Source organism: Nycticebus coucang, chromosome 5 (assembly GCF_027406575.1).
Source record: "Nycticebus coucang isolate mNycCou1 chromosome 5, mNycCou1.pri, whole genome shotgun sequence".
Classification (NCBI taxonomy): Eukaryota; Metazoa; Chordata; class Mammalia; order Primates; family Lorisidae; genus Nycticebus; species Nycticebus coucang.
Window position 1 is genome coordinate 50,627,659 of NC_069784.1, and position 16,262 is coordinate 50,643,920.

At 43.2% G+C, this 16,262-nt stretch overlaps 1 protein-coding gene across 12 annotated transcripts in view; it reads right to left on the bottom strand.

Moving 5' to 3' along the window:
* Window positions 1-257: 257 nt before the first annotated feature.
* The window catches only part of PDE4DIP (phosphodiesterase 4D interacting protein), a 291,845-nt gene continuing 275,840 nt past the window's right edge, over window positions 258-16,262 (bottom strand). For 8 of the 12 annotated variants that reach the window (XM_053592789.1, XM_053592797.1, XM_053592792.1 and 5 more), the window contains 7 exons: window positions 8,697-8,804; window positions 6,762-6,878; window positions 5,994-6,220; window positions 4,527-4,670; window positions 3,339-3,477; window positions 2,901-3,071; window positions 258-1,317 (listed from right to left, as the gene is read on the bottom strand). In XM_053592789.1, coding sequence (XP_053448764.1) covers window positions 1,097-1,317; window positions 2,901-3,071; window positions 3,339-3,477; window positions 4,527-4,670; window positions 5,994-6,220; window positions 6,762-6,878; window positions 8,697-8,804 — 1,127 coding nt within the window. In that variant the 3' untranslated portion in view covers window positions 258-1,096. Of the gene's footprint in view, window positions 1,318-2,893; window positions 3,072-3,338; window positions 3,478-4,526; window positions 4,671-5,993; window positions 6,221-6,761; window positions 6,879-8,696; window positions 8,805-16,262 lie in introns of all 12 variants that reach the window. The other 4 variants (XM_053592793.1, XM_053592796.1, XM_053592794.1 and 1 more) reach the window with 4 other exon arrangements.

A 16,262-nucleotide genomic window follows, 5' to 3' on the forward strand; every position in this document is an offset into this window, starting at 1 on the left:
AAAGATTTGAAGACTCATGCCAACTAAATCTTTTGAGATTGAAGCCCAGGAAGTAGCTCCCATACTCCCCACAGCTGATTATAAGGTACACCAACTTTAAACATTATCTTCATATTTTCAGACTGAGGATTCTTACAAAATGACAAAGGAAGAAAACCTTAATCTTTTAAAGTTAGATTATAAGCTTTATAACCACAATTTCTTTTCCTTATTCTTATATTCTCAAGAGACTACTGAAGAAATGAGAAACAAAGTAGTCAAAGAAAAATTATGTATTTATACATATTTTGCTTTAATAATGACCAAAAAGACCATTTCATTTCCTCTCACCAATCGTGTCCACCAGGTAAGTTGGCCTTCAACATATGGCTATAGCAACATATATAAATCTATATCATACATTTATACACACTAACACACATTCTATAAGCACTGTGAAGACACAGCGAGGCTTTTGCATGACTGGGTGCCTTTCCTAGGCCACTTAAAAATGAGCACAGGTGTGCTGCATGCAATAATTTCAACTGCCTTCATCTGGCCATCAATCCCCAATATTCCCGAGTTAAGATAGGATGACAAAACGGGAATGCATATTTAGAATGGGGTCAGTCCAGTTTGGAGATCATATAAGAAAAGAAATAGGAAGTGCTAGTTTAAGCCTGAGATGGAATCTGGGAAGTCACCACATTTATGATGTGAACTCAAAGAACTCAAGTGCTACATGAAGACTAAAGCCCAGTTTGTCCCAAGGGAGATGGTCCAAGCTCAGATATAGATCTATGAGTAGTGTGCACTGAGCTCCCTCCAGCACCATCCAGAAAGGCACCATTGCTCAATTTTGTGCTTTTAGGACTGCCCAAGAAGCTCCAGTGTTGGAACACTTGACTCATTCAAAAGATTCAAGGTTGTATTTCCACTGAGTTTTCCATCCCAGGATAGCTGATGAGGCGAGAATTGTATGGTTCCTAGTTCCCAACCCACTGGGGCTGTTTAGAAGCAGTATCACGAAAAGCTCTATGCAAACTATACTTTTTGCTTAGTGCTGGGCCAAGCAGACCTTGGCTAATGGCATTCCGTAACTGCCTTTCCATCAGTCTCACCAGGACATATCTCTGTCTCCCTCTTCTGGACCCTCCAGGTTTGGAGGTGTGGGGGTTGGAGGAATATTTTCCTCAGCAGATGAGTAGCTGCACAAAAGGGGGATAGGCCATACTTCCTGTTGTTTTAAGGATCTGCGGTGGCTGCGCTTCTTACATGGTTCCTGGAAGGCAAGGGTCACAGGGCTGGAGTGCATGGCAGAGCCCTTAGGAATTTCACCTGCAGACAAAAAATAAAACAAACCAAATCACTGTGTATTGTCAGGGCCTGCTGATACAGGTAACTACCTGAGGCTGGAGTGAGAGGTACATGGTGACCAAGCCGGAAGCACATGAGAGCCGGCTAACAGGACGAGCTGAGGGCATGCACTGCAGTCTGGAAGAGCAGCCAGTGCTGCAGGTAAAGGAAAAGCCTCCCACCTCCCTGTGTGCTGGAATCACTGCACACCAGGTGGTCAGATCTTTAGGGGCCAGTTCACTGCTCAAGTCACTATGTCTCAGCAAAAATGATGGTCTTTGCCACCTCCCAGAAAAAGAAGTGCATGAACACACAGATACAGAAAAGGCCTGCTGTAGGAAGAAGAGCACATTTTGCAGGGACTTCACCTGTTATGTTTAGGTCCCAGCAACCTTTGTGAGGATCAGGAGGAGCCAAGTCAGCAGGGACCTCAGAAATCATCTATGTCCAGCCTACCTTTTCCAGATGGGGGACAGAAGTCTCACAGAGACTAAGAGCCAGCCAAAGCCACACACCAGTTAGTGATAGCCTGGGATTAGGACCCAGGGCTTGGGCCCTTTTCAACAATCAAAAGGAAGTAGAGGGAGCAGCTTCCACACTGTGGGAGCTGGCGGTACCAGAGACTGTTGGGTTACCTTTTCTGGGACGGGAATAGGCTTTACAGAGGCAATCTTGTAAGTGTTGTTCTAAAGAGGCTCAGGAAAGAAAGGAATCACCAGAGAAGAACAAAAGGGAATTAGCAGAAAACCCAAACAAACAAAAAAATCAAGTTATATCACAGCCCAAATCAGTTTCACACTTTGGGGATCAACATTCCCTCATGTTATAATTTAGTACCATCCCTAGGAATATGTTCAATTGCTCATGGCAAAGCTTGAAAGTTTAAGTTAAATGGTTTTTGAGTTTTCTTTCTCTTTTCTTTTCTTTTTTTTTTAAATTCAGATTAATATGAGGGTACAAAAAATTACGTTATATTGTTTACATTAGGTAAAGTCCAAATTGTAGTTGAGCCCTTCACCCAGGAGGTATGCCATATATCCTTACATTGTGCACCTTAGGTGAGATGGTTTCTGATTTTTAAACCATTTCATACATCTCAAGTTTTTGTTAAAGTTCCGAGGGGATGATTAACATTTAATGTTTTAAGTAAATGTAGATAATATTTATTATTATTAAATTCTCAGACCTCCTTCATCATGTTACTCAAAGAAAAAGATACATCGAAATCAAATTGCTGTTCTCAACCCAGGACCATGCAGTGAAATCCATTTATTAGATTGCACCTTGCTTTTGTTTTTTCGTAAAGAAATATAGGAAACACCAGAACACATAACTGGCTTTGAGACCTCTTTACCAAGAGCTCACGCAGAGGCAGACCCCCAAATGCCTGTTGACCTCCAGAGTTGACTAACTTGTACCTTTCCAGACTCCCTGACTTGGCATAAAAGAGTGAACATTGGAGTGAAAAGGAGAGACAATGACATGAGAGTGAACACGATGCACGGGAGGAACTGATTGACTGGGAGAGTGATGGGGATGAAGCCCGCAGGCCACTCACTGCGGACCTGCCACCCTGCCAGTGGACCTATAGTCTTCTCCTGGACAAGAGTCCCCTATAGACTCTGATGACAGCTGGTGATGGATTTGGGGCAGGCTCCGTGCCTCTGACTGATGCAGTGGTTTCCTTCCCTTCAAATTAGTCTTTGCCTTCTTCAAAACATCATATGTCCTGGTCACTGAAACAACAAAACAGCCCCACAGAGCAGAAATTACCAGCGGGGCCCCTCCTTGAGTAACCTGTGCATTCTAAAGCATTTCTACCAGCCATTCAGCATGGGGGTTCTTGCTCTCCCCATCCTCTCCTCCCTCTTTATCCACAATTTCTGATGGCCCAGGACATTCAGGGACATCCCCAAGCCTCTCTGGTCATTGTTCATCTCTAGCATGAGGGGGGCATCTGGAGACCCCCCTTTCCTCTTCATTTCTGGCCAGGGGCCACCTACGCTGGCTGATGATGAACTGCTCCATGCTCCTTTCCTGCTGGGTGGCGGTCTTCAGACGCTCAGCTGTGCTCTGAAGGAGCCTTTCCTGGTTAGATACTTTGGTTCTCAGTTCCAGCAGTTCTCTTTCTGTTGCTTCTCCCTGGGGAAGAGAAATAGGCTCTCATCAATAGTCAGAAAACCTGAGGAACCCTGTGTCTCGGGGAGCTTTCTAATCCCAAGTAGGATTCCATGACTTTCTCGTCCATCTTTGGCCTTGCTTCCCACCATTAAGGCCTTGAGAACCCTCTAACTGAGGATAGTTTAGGATGAGACCGTTGGGAGGGAACGTGGAGGACCTGGACACCCATGCAGACTAGTGCAGGCCTACACACCTACTGCTGAAGAGAGCCTGCCAGCTTGAACTCCCAACTGTGAACAAGACCTTGGTTTTAGCACTGACATTAATTCTGTCCCTCTCCCATCACAAGTAAGACTTAGGAGCTCAGGAATGTTATGTCTGAGGACACAGGTCTGAACCAAGGAAAGTTTGCAAGTTTGTGAATAGTTGTGCCAACATGAGGATGACAAAGTACCTTCTCCCTGAAATTAGCATAGTTGGGGCCCAAAAGGTACCAGCGACATTGATCTGAAGATAGAACCCCTGAGATCCTGAAACCTGACTACCCAAGGTTCTGCTGACCAGAGCCAGCCTGAGAGCTGATGGATCTGAGAGGTGGCTGGCTTTCCCCAGGCCTGGCCAGATGTGCAGACTGAAGTGATATGCCAGGGTCCTAGAGTGGCTAAAGGAAGCTCGCCGTGTCAAGGCACTCTGTAGTCATATGTGTAGATCTGAAGCTTTGACATACCCCTGAATTTCAGCTCAGCCAAACTTCAGAGAGGTTAAGAAACTGAACATATGTTGATTACCAAGGCTACTGTGTCTCTGCCTCCTCCATATCCCTTCCTCTTCCTCTCTGTTTTCTTATCCAGGTTCCAGAGGTAGGAGATGGGAGGATGTTGTCAGAGAGTCAGTGAAAGCTGCCGCCATGGATCAGAGGTCGCCTTCCAGGGACATTCCCCGAAGGTCTTAACTATCTCAACTCACTATGTGACTCCTCACCTTCTGAGAAGCCATGGGGCTGAAGATACAGAACAATAGTGAGGGCAAGAGAGCTGGGTTTGGACCAGGAAAGGATGCTAGCATCTTACCACCTTGCTGGGCAGCATGGGGCTGTGGGTGCTTGGCAGGGCTGCTCTCCAGAACATGGTGAGGAGGGAAGCCGACTCCTCCAGGGTCTGGTGTAGGGCAGTGGCACTACTCCGAAGCTCGGGGATGCTTGTTCTGCCCAGGACCTGGGGAAAAGTGGAGGGAATGGTGGATGTCATTGGAATGGGGAGATTTGGCCAGGCACAGTGGCTCATACCTAATCCTTTCTTGGAGACTAAGGCAGATAGATTGCTTAAGCCCAGGAGTTTAAGACCAGCCTGAGCAAGAGGGAGACTCTGTCTCTACTAAAAATAGAAAGACTAAGTATTGTGACAGGTGCCTGTAGTCCCACCTACTCAGGAGGCTAAGGCAAGAAAATCACTTGAGCCCAAGAGTTGAGGTTGCTGTGAACTATAACACCACGGCACTCTACCCAGGGCAATACAGTGAGACTCTGTCTCCAATAAAAAAAAAAAAAAAAAAAAGTGGAGAGATTCCTTTTTAACTATAACACCACGGCACTCTACCCAGGGCAATACAGTGAGACTCTGTCTCAAAAAAAAAAAAAAAAAAAAAAAAAGTGGAGAGATTCCTTTTTCCTCACCCCAAGCAGAAAGCTCAAGCTTCCTTGTGAGTGAGACACAAACTTGGGTCTGCTCAAATCTGAGAAACACTTGTTCAGCCATTTGCAACTAACTCTAAGGACCAAGATGCTGTTCCCTTTACCAGGAACAGTGTCCTCCACCTGGAGAATCTACAACGCTCTAAAACTCATCCCCCCTGCTACATCCTGTGAACCTGTCACCTTTCTTGCCTGGGATAAATGACCACTTCTGCATTCATTCCTTCACAACACAGATGACAACTTCTCACACTGTGCCTGCAGCTCATTTCTGTGCCTGGATGTGTGTCTTGACCTCTCTGTGAGGGATCCTTGGAGACATGGCTGTCCCCCTGCACCCATGGGTGTCCATCAGCTTTGTCAGCACAGCTTCTGGTGCCTGATCTCTCCCAACAGAGAAGCACTGTGAGACATTGTGCTGACTGTATTAGGAAATCCATGGCCACCAAGCTCCCCACACTTGCAAATCCCTCTATTCCTGTTCATCTGGTTGATTTTATTCTGCTCACAGATGGTCAAGTGCCTGGGTGACTACAACAGAACATAATCTACCAAAGTGGATTCTGTACAGTGCCATCTGTGTTATGTTTAACAAATGCTCTACTCATGTTGGCAGTGAGGCTACAGGAGCTCTTCTGTGAGTCGAGGGGAAATGTCTAATCTGGACAGAGCAGAACTTACAGCAAAAATGAGATAAAGAAGAAAAGGGCTTGGCTGCTTTAAAAGGAAGAGGTATCCTCAGCTGTCAAGAGATACAAAGAATGAAGAAAAATAGCAGAAAAAGGAGCTAAATCAAAGCAAGAAAGAGCACAAGGAAAGAGTGTGCCTAAAGCTACAGGTTGATTACCTCTGTGCCCTGAGCTCCAAGGCCAGGGAAGTTACACAATGGCCTCACAAGAGATGCTATCTTTTTCACCAGCACTTTGCCCTCCCCAATCTGCTGTCTTAGAGCCGTGTAGTCATCAATGTGGCCAATGACATGCCGGCCGTGCTTATTGGCAAAGGAGCCATCAGTAGCATCACCCTCCAGCTTGGGAGAGCTCTTCATTCCTGGAGAAGTATCCATACCCAGGCCTGAAAAAGAAAACCACAACAAAACAGAACCCACTGTTACTCATCATGATATCCTCAGCTCACTTCAATCTGAAAGAACAAATAATAAAGGAAGGGAGCGAGAAAGGAAGCTTTGGAATGTACAAGGGTGGCATGAAGTCCAGAGAGACATTTTGGGTTCTGTATTTTTATAATCTTTCTTACATCATCTCAAAATGACAAACTTTCCAGGAGACAATTTTTTTCCTTATTGACAAACGAAACGGGAAGAACAAATATAACTAAAAAATAAGTTTCTGGGTAGAGAAGACACAGGAAATCAAGTAAATACAGGCAGCATTTCCAAGAGCGGGGAGAGGAGGTACAAGGAAGCAGAAACAGAACAGGTGGATGGATAATGGCAGGTCAGGCAGCACAGCAGGTGCAATGAGGAGGGCTAAAGGCCTGGGGCGTGCAGAAAAGAATCTCTGAATAAATGTAATATGTCTATCGGCAACCAAAGGTTGTTTGCGTTAATACCTTTCCATCTTTAGTCTCTGGACTCTTTAGTTGCCATATTTACCATCTGTCCTGTTGAATGTGGCAGTTTCTGAGTCAGGAGCAGAGGAAGAAGAACTGGGGAAGACCATGGCTGGAGAATTCATGCCAACGTCCCGGACCGGCGGGGAAGCAGCTGGGTCTAGGGAGTGGAGACAACCACAGTTTTTAGGAGCCCCGAAGGCACCACACACTCCGCACACATGCAGCCTGGTCTTCACTGCCTAGGCCTTGAGGCAGCAGGACTCACCTCTTACATAATTACCACACCACAAGCAAAAGCAATAACCATGTCACTTAGTTCCATGTATTTCCATTCTTCAAAACAAAGAGATATTCTCTTAATTGAAGGGTTTCATAAGAAATCAGCTTCTAGTCTGAAGAATTATTTGGTGTATTTTTATAAACCCAGGTTTGAATATAGTCTGTATGTAGTGTCTCATGTAACGCCTTGTAATGAGACAGAAATATACATAAGCATTTCCAGTGAATGTGTTAAAATATTGACTCAAAGAAGGAATGGCTTCATAGGGGGTTAAACTCAACATTCTAGTCACTATTCTGATGACTTAAGAGTGGAAAAACTTGAGTCTTCGTAGACAAAAGGAGGCTGAAGACTCAGTGGGTTACAGCTGCCCTGCTGGAGGCCTGGAAGCAGCCCTGCCATGGAGGAGTTGGTGGGTTACAGCTGCCCTGCTGGAGGCCTAAGAGCAGCCCTGCCATGGAGGAGTTGGAGAATGTCATGAAGATGGAAGAGAGGGCCTGCCCCGGCAAGTGGGGCTCAGAGGCTGCTTTCCAGCTCAGGCCTTTGGGTGCAGGAGGAAGAGAAGCAGTGGGACTCAGTCTTGGCTGGAGTTGGAAGCCAGAGGGAAGGGGAGGATGACAACTGAAAACTACAGCTATCACAGCTCCCCAGGGGAGCAAAGCGTCCATCTACCAGAAGCTGAGCAGCTCTAAGGCCCCCAGTGCTGTGCTTGGCAGTTTCACATTTTTCTTACTTAATTGCCAAGACACCTATGATGCTTCCTCAGAGCCCTGGTTTCCTTAGGGACAGGGACTTTTTGCCACACACTGAGTTCCCCATGTATGAAGGAAAGGGGAGCCGGACTCAAGAATCTTAGGTCAGCAATAGTGAGAGCACAGGGAGGTGGAAGGGACACAAACTGAAAGTCAAGATGTCTCTGAGCCTGCTTCTGTCTCCTGTAAACCCCAGTGTGTCCATTAGCATCTCGACATCTAAGTTTGCTCATGTGAAATACGGAGATAGTAGAACCTGTTCTACTTCAGGTGAAATTAGATATTTGAAAACACTTGGTAATTGTTAAAGCACTATGCAAATGTAAGGAATATAGCATCTATGGCTATATGGCTGCTAAGTATTGAGCAATTCTTATTGTGCACCAGGCACTTGTAAATTATTTCACTTAATGCTCAAAATAAATATACAGGGTGTAAATATATTATTATTCCCACCTTAAAGATAAGGAAACTAAGGCTTAAACATCGGAGAGTTTGAACACCCTGCCCAAAGCAAAACAAGCTATAAAGGCAAACTCAGAATCTAGAGCAGTATTTTTCAACCGTTTTTATCTCATGGCACACTTGAACCTACAGTTAAGCTTCTGTGGCACACTTAAATTACGTTGATTGGAAAAAAAAGAGTAAAAAAAAGAATATATTTACTGTGCCTTGAACTTCTTTCAAAAATAACTTAATTAATGGTCTTTAAAAATCTTCATGTCACAACTAAGATCTTCTCCTGGCAGAGGTTGAAAATCACTGCTGTAGATGGAGCCCATCTGACCTGAGTCCCATGATCTCACGCAGGGTTCTGCATTTTAGCACCTCCAACCTCAGCCTGAACTTAAGGAGAACGAGGGAGACAGACTGCCCTTTCTACCACAGACCTCCTGGTGACCTCTCATTGGCCAAGGCTTCCTAAGTCCCTTTCCTTTCCTACCTTGGAGGACCGGCTGTTTCCAGGGTCCACAGTGGCTGGGAAGTTCTGGTGAGTGAGGGCGGGACTGAGGCTGGCCTGGACAGCACCCACCTCCAGCTGGTGCTGCAGCTGGAGGCACAGACCATTGTTCACTTGAATACTCTCCTCCAGCTGCCCTCTTAGAGCACGAATCTCTGCCACCAGGTGGCTCAGGTCACTGCACAAAGGGATTTGGTGACAGGCATCCAGGCGGATGGCCTGGATGGGGCTGGTAGCACTGACCCAAGTATATTCCCAAGCACTTGTCAATCAGAACACCCCACTGTGATGTTCCTTTACACCAAGTACTGTAATCTCATGCAACACAGTCTGTGATAGTGACGTCCCCACTCCTGTGTGGGGCTGGGGCACACTGGGACCGCACACACGTTCTCACATGCACCTGCAGGGCACCTAGCTGGAGGATGGGGACAAGGTTGTTCATCTCCCCAGTAACCTTAGGCTTGAAGCTAAAGGCGGAGTCCTCTAAGGCTGATGGTCAGCATGGAGCTACAGGAAGGTAGAGAGTGAGGGAGAAGGAGATTTGATGGCCTTCATACTCAGAAATCAAAGAGAAAGAGGAGGCCTTTGGGGAGCATACTAAGAATGTGTGTCAGGTGCCTCAGATCAGTGATCACAGTTATGGGAACTTTTGTTTAAAATTTTTGTCATTTTTTTCCAGGCCATTACCTCTGTAACATGTTCCCCACTGTCAATTTTACCCTTCCATTTCTATGGGAGGAGGGGCAACTACATGAATTTTTCAATTTTTCCATGTTTTTTCTTTACCTCCATTTACCTACACAGAGTCTATTTCTTTGTACTGGGAATGAAGAGACCTAAGAAATACTCCACAAGGGAGGCGGAGCAAGATGGCGGCCGAGTAACAGTTTCCTTGCATCTGGGCACCGTGAGTCTGGGGAGATAGGACTCCAGGCATCTCTGGCTGGTGGGAACTGCCTATCATCACTCCTATGAAGATACAGGGAGTCAGCGAGAGACTTCTGGACCCCAAGAGGAGGACTAAAACAGTGGAAAACCGGCAAGTGGTCGCGTGTGTTCAATCCGTCTAAACCCGCCCGCAACTGTAAGTTCAGTAGCAGCGAGACTGCAAACCAGAAAGGCCTTACCTGTGAACTGTTTTGGTGTCTTTGGACTTGTCACTCAGCTGAACTGCCTAGGGGAGAGCCTGAGCGGGAGTGCGGAGAACTTTGGCTGTTATCTAGGGCCCCAGCCTGAGCCTCTGAGCCAGACGGAGCTAATAGTGTTTGGTGGTGGGTCACAAGGAACCATTGTCAGTGATCTGCCCCAGCAAGCTCCGCCCTCAGGGTCGCAGAGCTAGAAACGGTGGGAGCTGGTAACCCAGCAACCGAGTAGCCTAAGGGTGGGGTCTGAGCCGCCTTGCAGCCCTAACCCTCAGGGGCAGAGTGAGACCGGTTTTGGCACACTGGGTAAGTGGATAACCACTTCAGCAGTGATTCCAGCAAGAAAGCTGGGAAAGCTTCTGCTCAACAAGTTTACAAGTTCAAAGTGCCTTTTAAGTGGGCTGAAGAGAGATTTAGGGTGTCTACCTGCCGGGGTTTGAGAAATCAGCAGCCTCCAGTCGTATCAGAACTGTGATTAACATCTCATACCCCAGAAGACCACGTGTTGCCCAGACAATATTCAATAACATATACAAACTGCTTTGTTTTTGGTTGTGTATTTTTTTCTTTTTTTTTGTTTGGTTGTATTTTTTTTTCTTTATTTTGACGTTGTTGATGTTCTTTTGTTTTTTAATTTCAATCTTTTCCATACAGATCCCTTTTTCTTTCTCACTTTTTCTAGTTTAATTATAATTTCCCATTGCTGCCTTTTTTAATAACTAGAACTTCATTTTTGCTAGTGTTTCTACTGCTATCATTTGGTTTTTCACCCAATTTTTTCTCTGTAAAGTTTTCTGTTTGCTTGTTTTGCTTTGATTTATAGCATTTTTGTCTTTCCTCTCTACTTGGTGGAGGTGGGGTACTGTGTCTGATCAGGTTAGCAAAGAGCCGCTGACCTCAAGGGAACCACCCAACTGGGCACCCCCAGAAGGTGGGGTTTTTTAAGGTTGTGTCAAAGTACCCTACTGTACACCTATATTGCCCTGTCTCCCTCTTTCTGTGCCTCTCTTCTTTTTGTCAATATTCCGTATACCCACCCCCTCTCCTTTCTCTATCTTTCTTTTTTTTCTTATCACTCGGTCCTCCTTTCTTTCATCCCTTTTTTGCTCTTCAACCTTCTCACCCTTATGGTCCTGTAACCCTTAGTCCACAGGTACAAGAACTTAAAGAGCAAGAGGAAGTGAAAGGAAAATTAGGGCAAGGAAACAGATAAAAGAAATCACTCATGAGGAAGAATCAGCAGAAAACTCCAGGCAACATGAAGAACCAGTCTAGAACAACCCCACCAAGGGACCATGAGGTAGCTACTGCAGATGATTCCACCTGTAAAGAAATGTTAGGAAAGACAGAAAGGGAATTTAGAATACACATGTTGAAAACAATGAAACAAATGATGGAAACAATGAAGGAAATTGCTAATAAAGTGGAAAATAACCAAAAGGAAATCCAAAAACAGAATCAAATAAGAGATGAACGATATGAAGAATATAAAAAGGATATAGCAGAGCTGTAGGAACTGAAACAGTCAATTAAGGAACTTAAAGATGCAATGGAAAGTATCAGCAACAGGTTAGACCATGCAGAAGAAAGAATTTCAGAGGTAGAAGACAAAGTTCTTGAGATAACTCAGACAGTAAAAGAGGCAGAAAAGAAGAGAGAGAAAGCAGAACGTTCACTGTCAGAATTATGGGACTTTATGAAGTGTTCCAACATACGAGTTATAGGAATTCCAGAAGGGGAAGAAGAATGCCCCAGAGGAATGGAAGCCATACTAGAGAATATTATAAAAGAAAATTTCCCAAACATCACCAAAGATTCTGACACACTGCTTTCAGAGGGATATCAGACCCCAGGTCGCCTCAACTCTAACCGAGCTTCTCCAAGATACATTGTGATGAACCTGTCCAAAGTCAAGACAAAAGAAAAGATTCTGCAAGCTGCCAGGAGTAAGCGCCAGTTGACCTACAGGGGCAAATCCATCAGAGTGATCGCAGACTTCTCTAATGAAACTTTCCAAGCAAGAAGACAATGGGCATCTACCTTTAATCTACTTAAACAGAACAATTTTCAGCCCAGAATTCTGTACCCCGCTAAGCTAAGCTTCAAAATTGACGGAGAAATCAAATCATTTACGGATATACAAACATTGAGGAAATTCGCCACAACAAGACCAGCTCTACAGGAAATACTACAACCTGTTCTGCACACTGACCACCACAATGGATCAGGCAGCAAAGTAAGAACTCAGAAATCAAAGGACAGAACCTAACCTCCACACTGATGCAAAAGATAAAACTAAGCAATGGACTCTCACCAAATAAGACAAATAGAATACTACCACACTTATCAATTATCTCAATAAATGTTAATGACTTGAATTCCCCACTGAAGAGACACAGATTGGCTGACTGGATTAAAAAACACAAGCCATCCATTTGCTGTCTGCAAGAAACACACCTGGCTTCAAAAGACAAATTAAAGCTCCGAGTCAAGGGTTGGAAGACAATTTTTCAGGCAAATGGAATTCAGAAGAAAAGAGGAGTTGCAATCTTATTTTCAGATACATGTGGATTTAAAGCAACTAAAGTCAAAAAAGACAAAGATGGTCACTTTATATTGGTCAAGGGAAAACTACAACAAGAAGACATTTCAATTCTAAATATTTATGCACCCAATTTAAATGTTCCCAGATTCTTGAAGCAGACCTTACTCAGTCTGAGCAATATGATATCTGATAATACCATAATAACAGGGGACTTTAACACACCTCTTACAGAGCTGGACAGATCCTCTAAACAGAAATTAAACAAAGATATAAGAGATTTAAATGAGACCCCAGAACAAACAACTATGCTTGATAGACGCATATAGAACACTCCACCCCAAAGATAAAGAATATACATTCTTCTCATCACCCCATGGAACATTCTCCAAAATTGATCATATCCTGGGACACAAAACAAATATCAACAGAATCAAAAGAATTGAAATTTTACCTTGTATCTTCTCAGACTATAAGGCACTAAAGGTGGAACTCAACTCTAACAAAAATGCTCGACCCCACCCAAAGGCATGGAAATTAAACAATCTTCTGATGAATAACAGATGGGTGCAGGAAGAAATAAAACAGGAAATCATTAACTTCCTTGAGCATAACAACAATGAAGACACAAGCTACCAAAACCTGTGGGATACTGCAAAAACAGTTTTGAGAGGAAAATTCATCGCTTTAGATGCCTACATTCGAAAAACAGAAAGAGAGCACATCAACAATCTCACAAGAGATCTTATGGAATTGGAAAAAGAAGAACAATCTAAGCCTAAACTCAGTAGAAGAAAAGAGATATCCAAAATCAAATCAGAGATCAATGAAATTGAAAACAAAAGAATCATTCAGAAAATTAATGAAACAAGGAGTTGGTTTTTTGAAAAAATAAATAAAATAGATAAACCATTGGCCAGACTAACTAGAAATAGAAAAGTAAAATCTCTAGTAACCTCAATCAGAAACGATAAAGGGGAAATAACAACTGATCCCACAGAGATACAAGAGATCATCTCTGAATACTACCAGAAATTCTATGCCCAGAAATTTGACAATGTGAAGGAAATGGATCAATATTTGGAATCATACCCTCTCCCTAGTTTTAGCCAGGAAGAAACAGACCTCCTGAACAGACCAATTTCAAGCACTGAGATCAAAGAAACAATAAAAAAGCTTCCAACTAAAAAATGCCCTGGTCCAGATGGCTTCACTCCAGAATTCTATCAAACCTTCAAGGAAGAGCTTATTCCTGTACTTCAGAAATTATTCCAAAAAAACTGAGGAAGAAGGAATCTTCCCCAACACATTCTATGAAGCAAACATCACCCTGATACCAAAACCAGGAAAAGACCCAACCAAAAAGGAGAATTTCAGACCAATCTCACTCATGAATATAGACGCGAAAATTCTCAACAAAATCCTAGCCAATAGATTACAGCTTATCATCAAAAAAGTCATTCATCATGATCAAGCAGGCTTCATCCCCGGGATGCAAGGCTGGTTTAACATATGCAACTCTATAAACGTTATCCACCATATTAACAGAGGCAAAAATAAAGATCACATGATCCTCTCAATAGATGCAGAAAAAGCATTTGATAAAATCCAGCATCCTTTTCTAATTAGAACACTGAAGAGTATAGGCATAGGTGGCACATTTCTAAAACTGATTGAAGCTATCTATGACAAACCCACAGCCAATATTTTACTGAATGGAGTAAAACTGAAAGCTTTTCCTCTTAGAACTGGAACCAGACAAGGTTGTCCTCTGTCACCTTTACTATTCAACATAGTGCTGGAAGTTCTAGCCAATACAATTAGGCAAGACAAGGAAATAAAGGGAATCCAAATGGGAGCAGAGGAGGTCAAACTCTCCCTCTTTGCTGACGACATGATCTTATACTTAGAGAACCCCAAAGACTCAACCACAAGACTCCTAGAAGTCATCAAAAAATACAGTAATGTTTCAGGATATAAAATCAATGTCCACAAGTCAGTAGCCTTTGTATACACCAATAACAGTCAAGATGAGAAGCTAATTAAGGACACAACTCCCTTCACCATAGTTTCAAAGAAAATGAAATACCTAGGAATATACCTAACGAAGGAGGTGAAGGACCTCTATAAAGAAAACTATGAAATCCTCAGAAAGCAAATAGCAGAGGATATTAACAAATGGAAGAACATACCATGCTCATGGATGGCAAGAATCAACATTGTTAAAATGTCTATACTTCCCAAAGCAATCTACCTATTCAATGCCATTCCTATCAAAGTACCTACATCGTACTTTCAAGATTTGGAAAAAATGATTCTGCGTTTTGTATGGAACCAGAAAAAAACCCCGTATAGCTAAGGCAGTTCTTAGTAACAAAAATAAAGCTGGAGGCATCAGCATACCAGATTTTAGTCTGTATTACAAAGCCATAATGCTCAAGACAGCATGGTACTGGCACAAAAAGAGAGATGTAGACACTTGTAATCAAATTGAAAACCAAGAAATGAAACTAACATCTTACAACCACCTAATCTTCGATAAACCAAACAAGAACCTACCTTGGGGGAAAGACTCCCTATTCAATAAATGGTGTTGGGAGAACTGGATGTCTACATGTAAAAGACTGAAACTGGACCCACACCTTTCCCCACTCACAAAAATTGATTCAAGATGGATAAAGGACTTAAATTTAAGGCATGAAACAATAAAAATCCTCAAAGAAAGCATAGGAAAAACACTGGAAGATATTGGCCTGGGGAAAGACTTCATGAGGAAGACTGCCATGGCAATTGCAACAACAACGAAAATAAACAAATGGGACTTCATTAAACTGAAAAGCTTCTGTACAGCTAAGGAGACAATAACCAAAGCAAAGAGACAACCTACACAACGGGAAAGGATATTTGCATATTTTCAATCAGACAAAAGCTTGATAACTAGGATCTATAGAGAACTCAAATTAATCCACATGAAAAAAGCCAACAATCCCATATATCAATGGGCAAGAGACATGAATAGAACTTTCTCTAAAGATGACAGACGAATGGCTAACAAACACATGAAAAAATGTTCATCATCTCTATATATTAGAGAAATGCAAATCAAAACAACCCTGAGATATCATCTAACCCCAGTGAGAATGGCCCACATCACAAAATCTCAAAATTGCAGATGCTGGCGTGGATGTGGAGAGAAGGGAACACTTTTACACTGCTGGTGGGACTGCAAACTAGTACAACCTTTCTGGAAGGAAGTATGGAGAAACCTCAAAGCACTCAACCTAGACCTCCCATTCGATCCTGCAATCCCATTACTGGGCATCTACCCAGAAGGAAAAAAATCCTTTTATCATAAGGACACTTGTACTAGACTGTTTATTGCAGCTCAATTTACAATCGCCAAAATGTAGAAACAGCCTAAATGCCCACCAACCCAGGAATGGATTAACAAGCTGTGGTATATGTATACCATGGAATACTATTCAGCCATTAAAAAAAATGGAGACTTTACATCCTTCGTATTAACCTGGATGGACGTGGAAGACATTATTCTTAGTAAAGCATCACAAGAATGGAGAAGCATGAATCCTATGTACTCAATCTTGATATGAGGACAATTAATGACAATTAAGGTTATGGGGGGGGAAGCAGAAAGAGGGATGGAGGGAGGGGGGTGGGGCCTTAGTGTGTGTCACACTTTATGGGGGCAAGACATGATTGCAAGAGGGACTTTACCTAACAATTGCAATCAGTGTAACTGGCTTATTGTACCCTCAATGAATCCCCAACAATAAAAAAAAAACAGAAAGAAATACTCCACAATGCCACAATCCCTTATCTGAAAACTTTAAGGCCAAATGT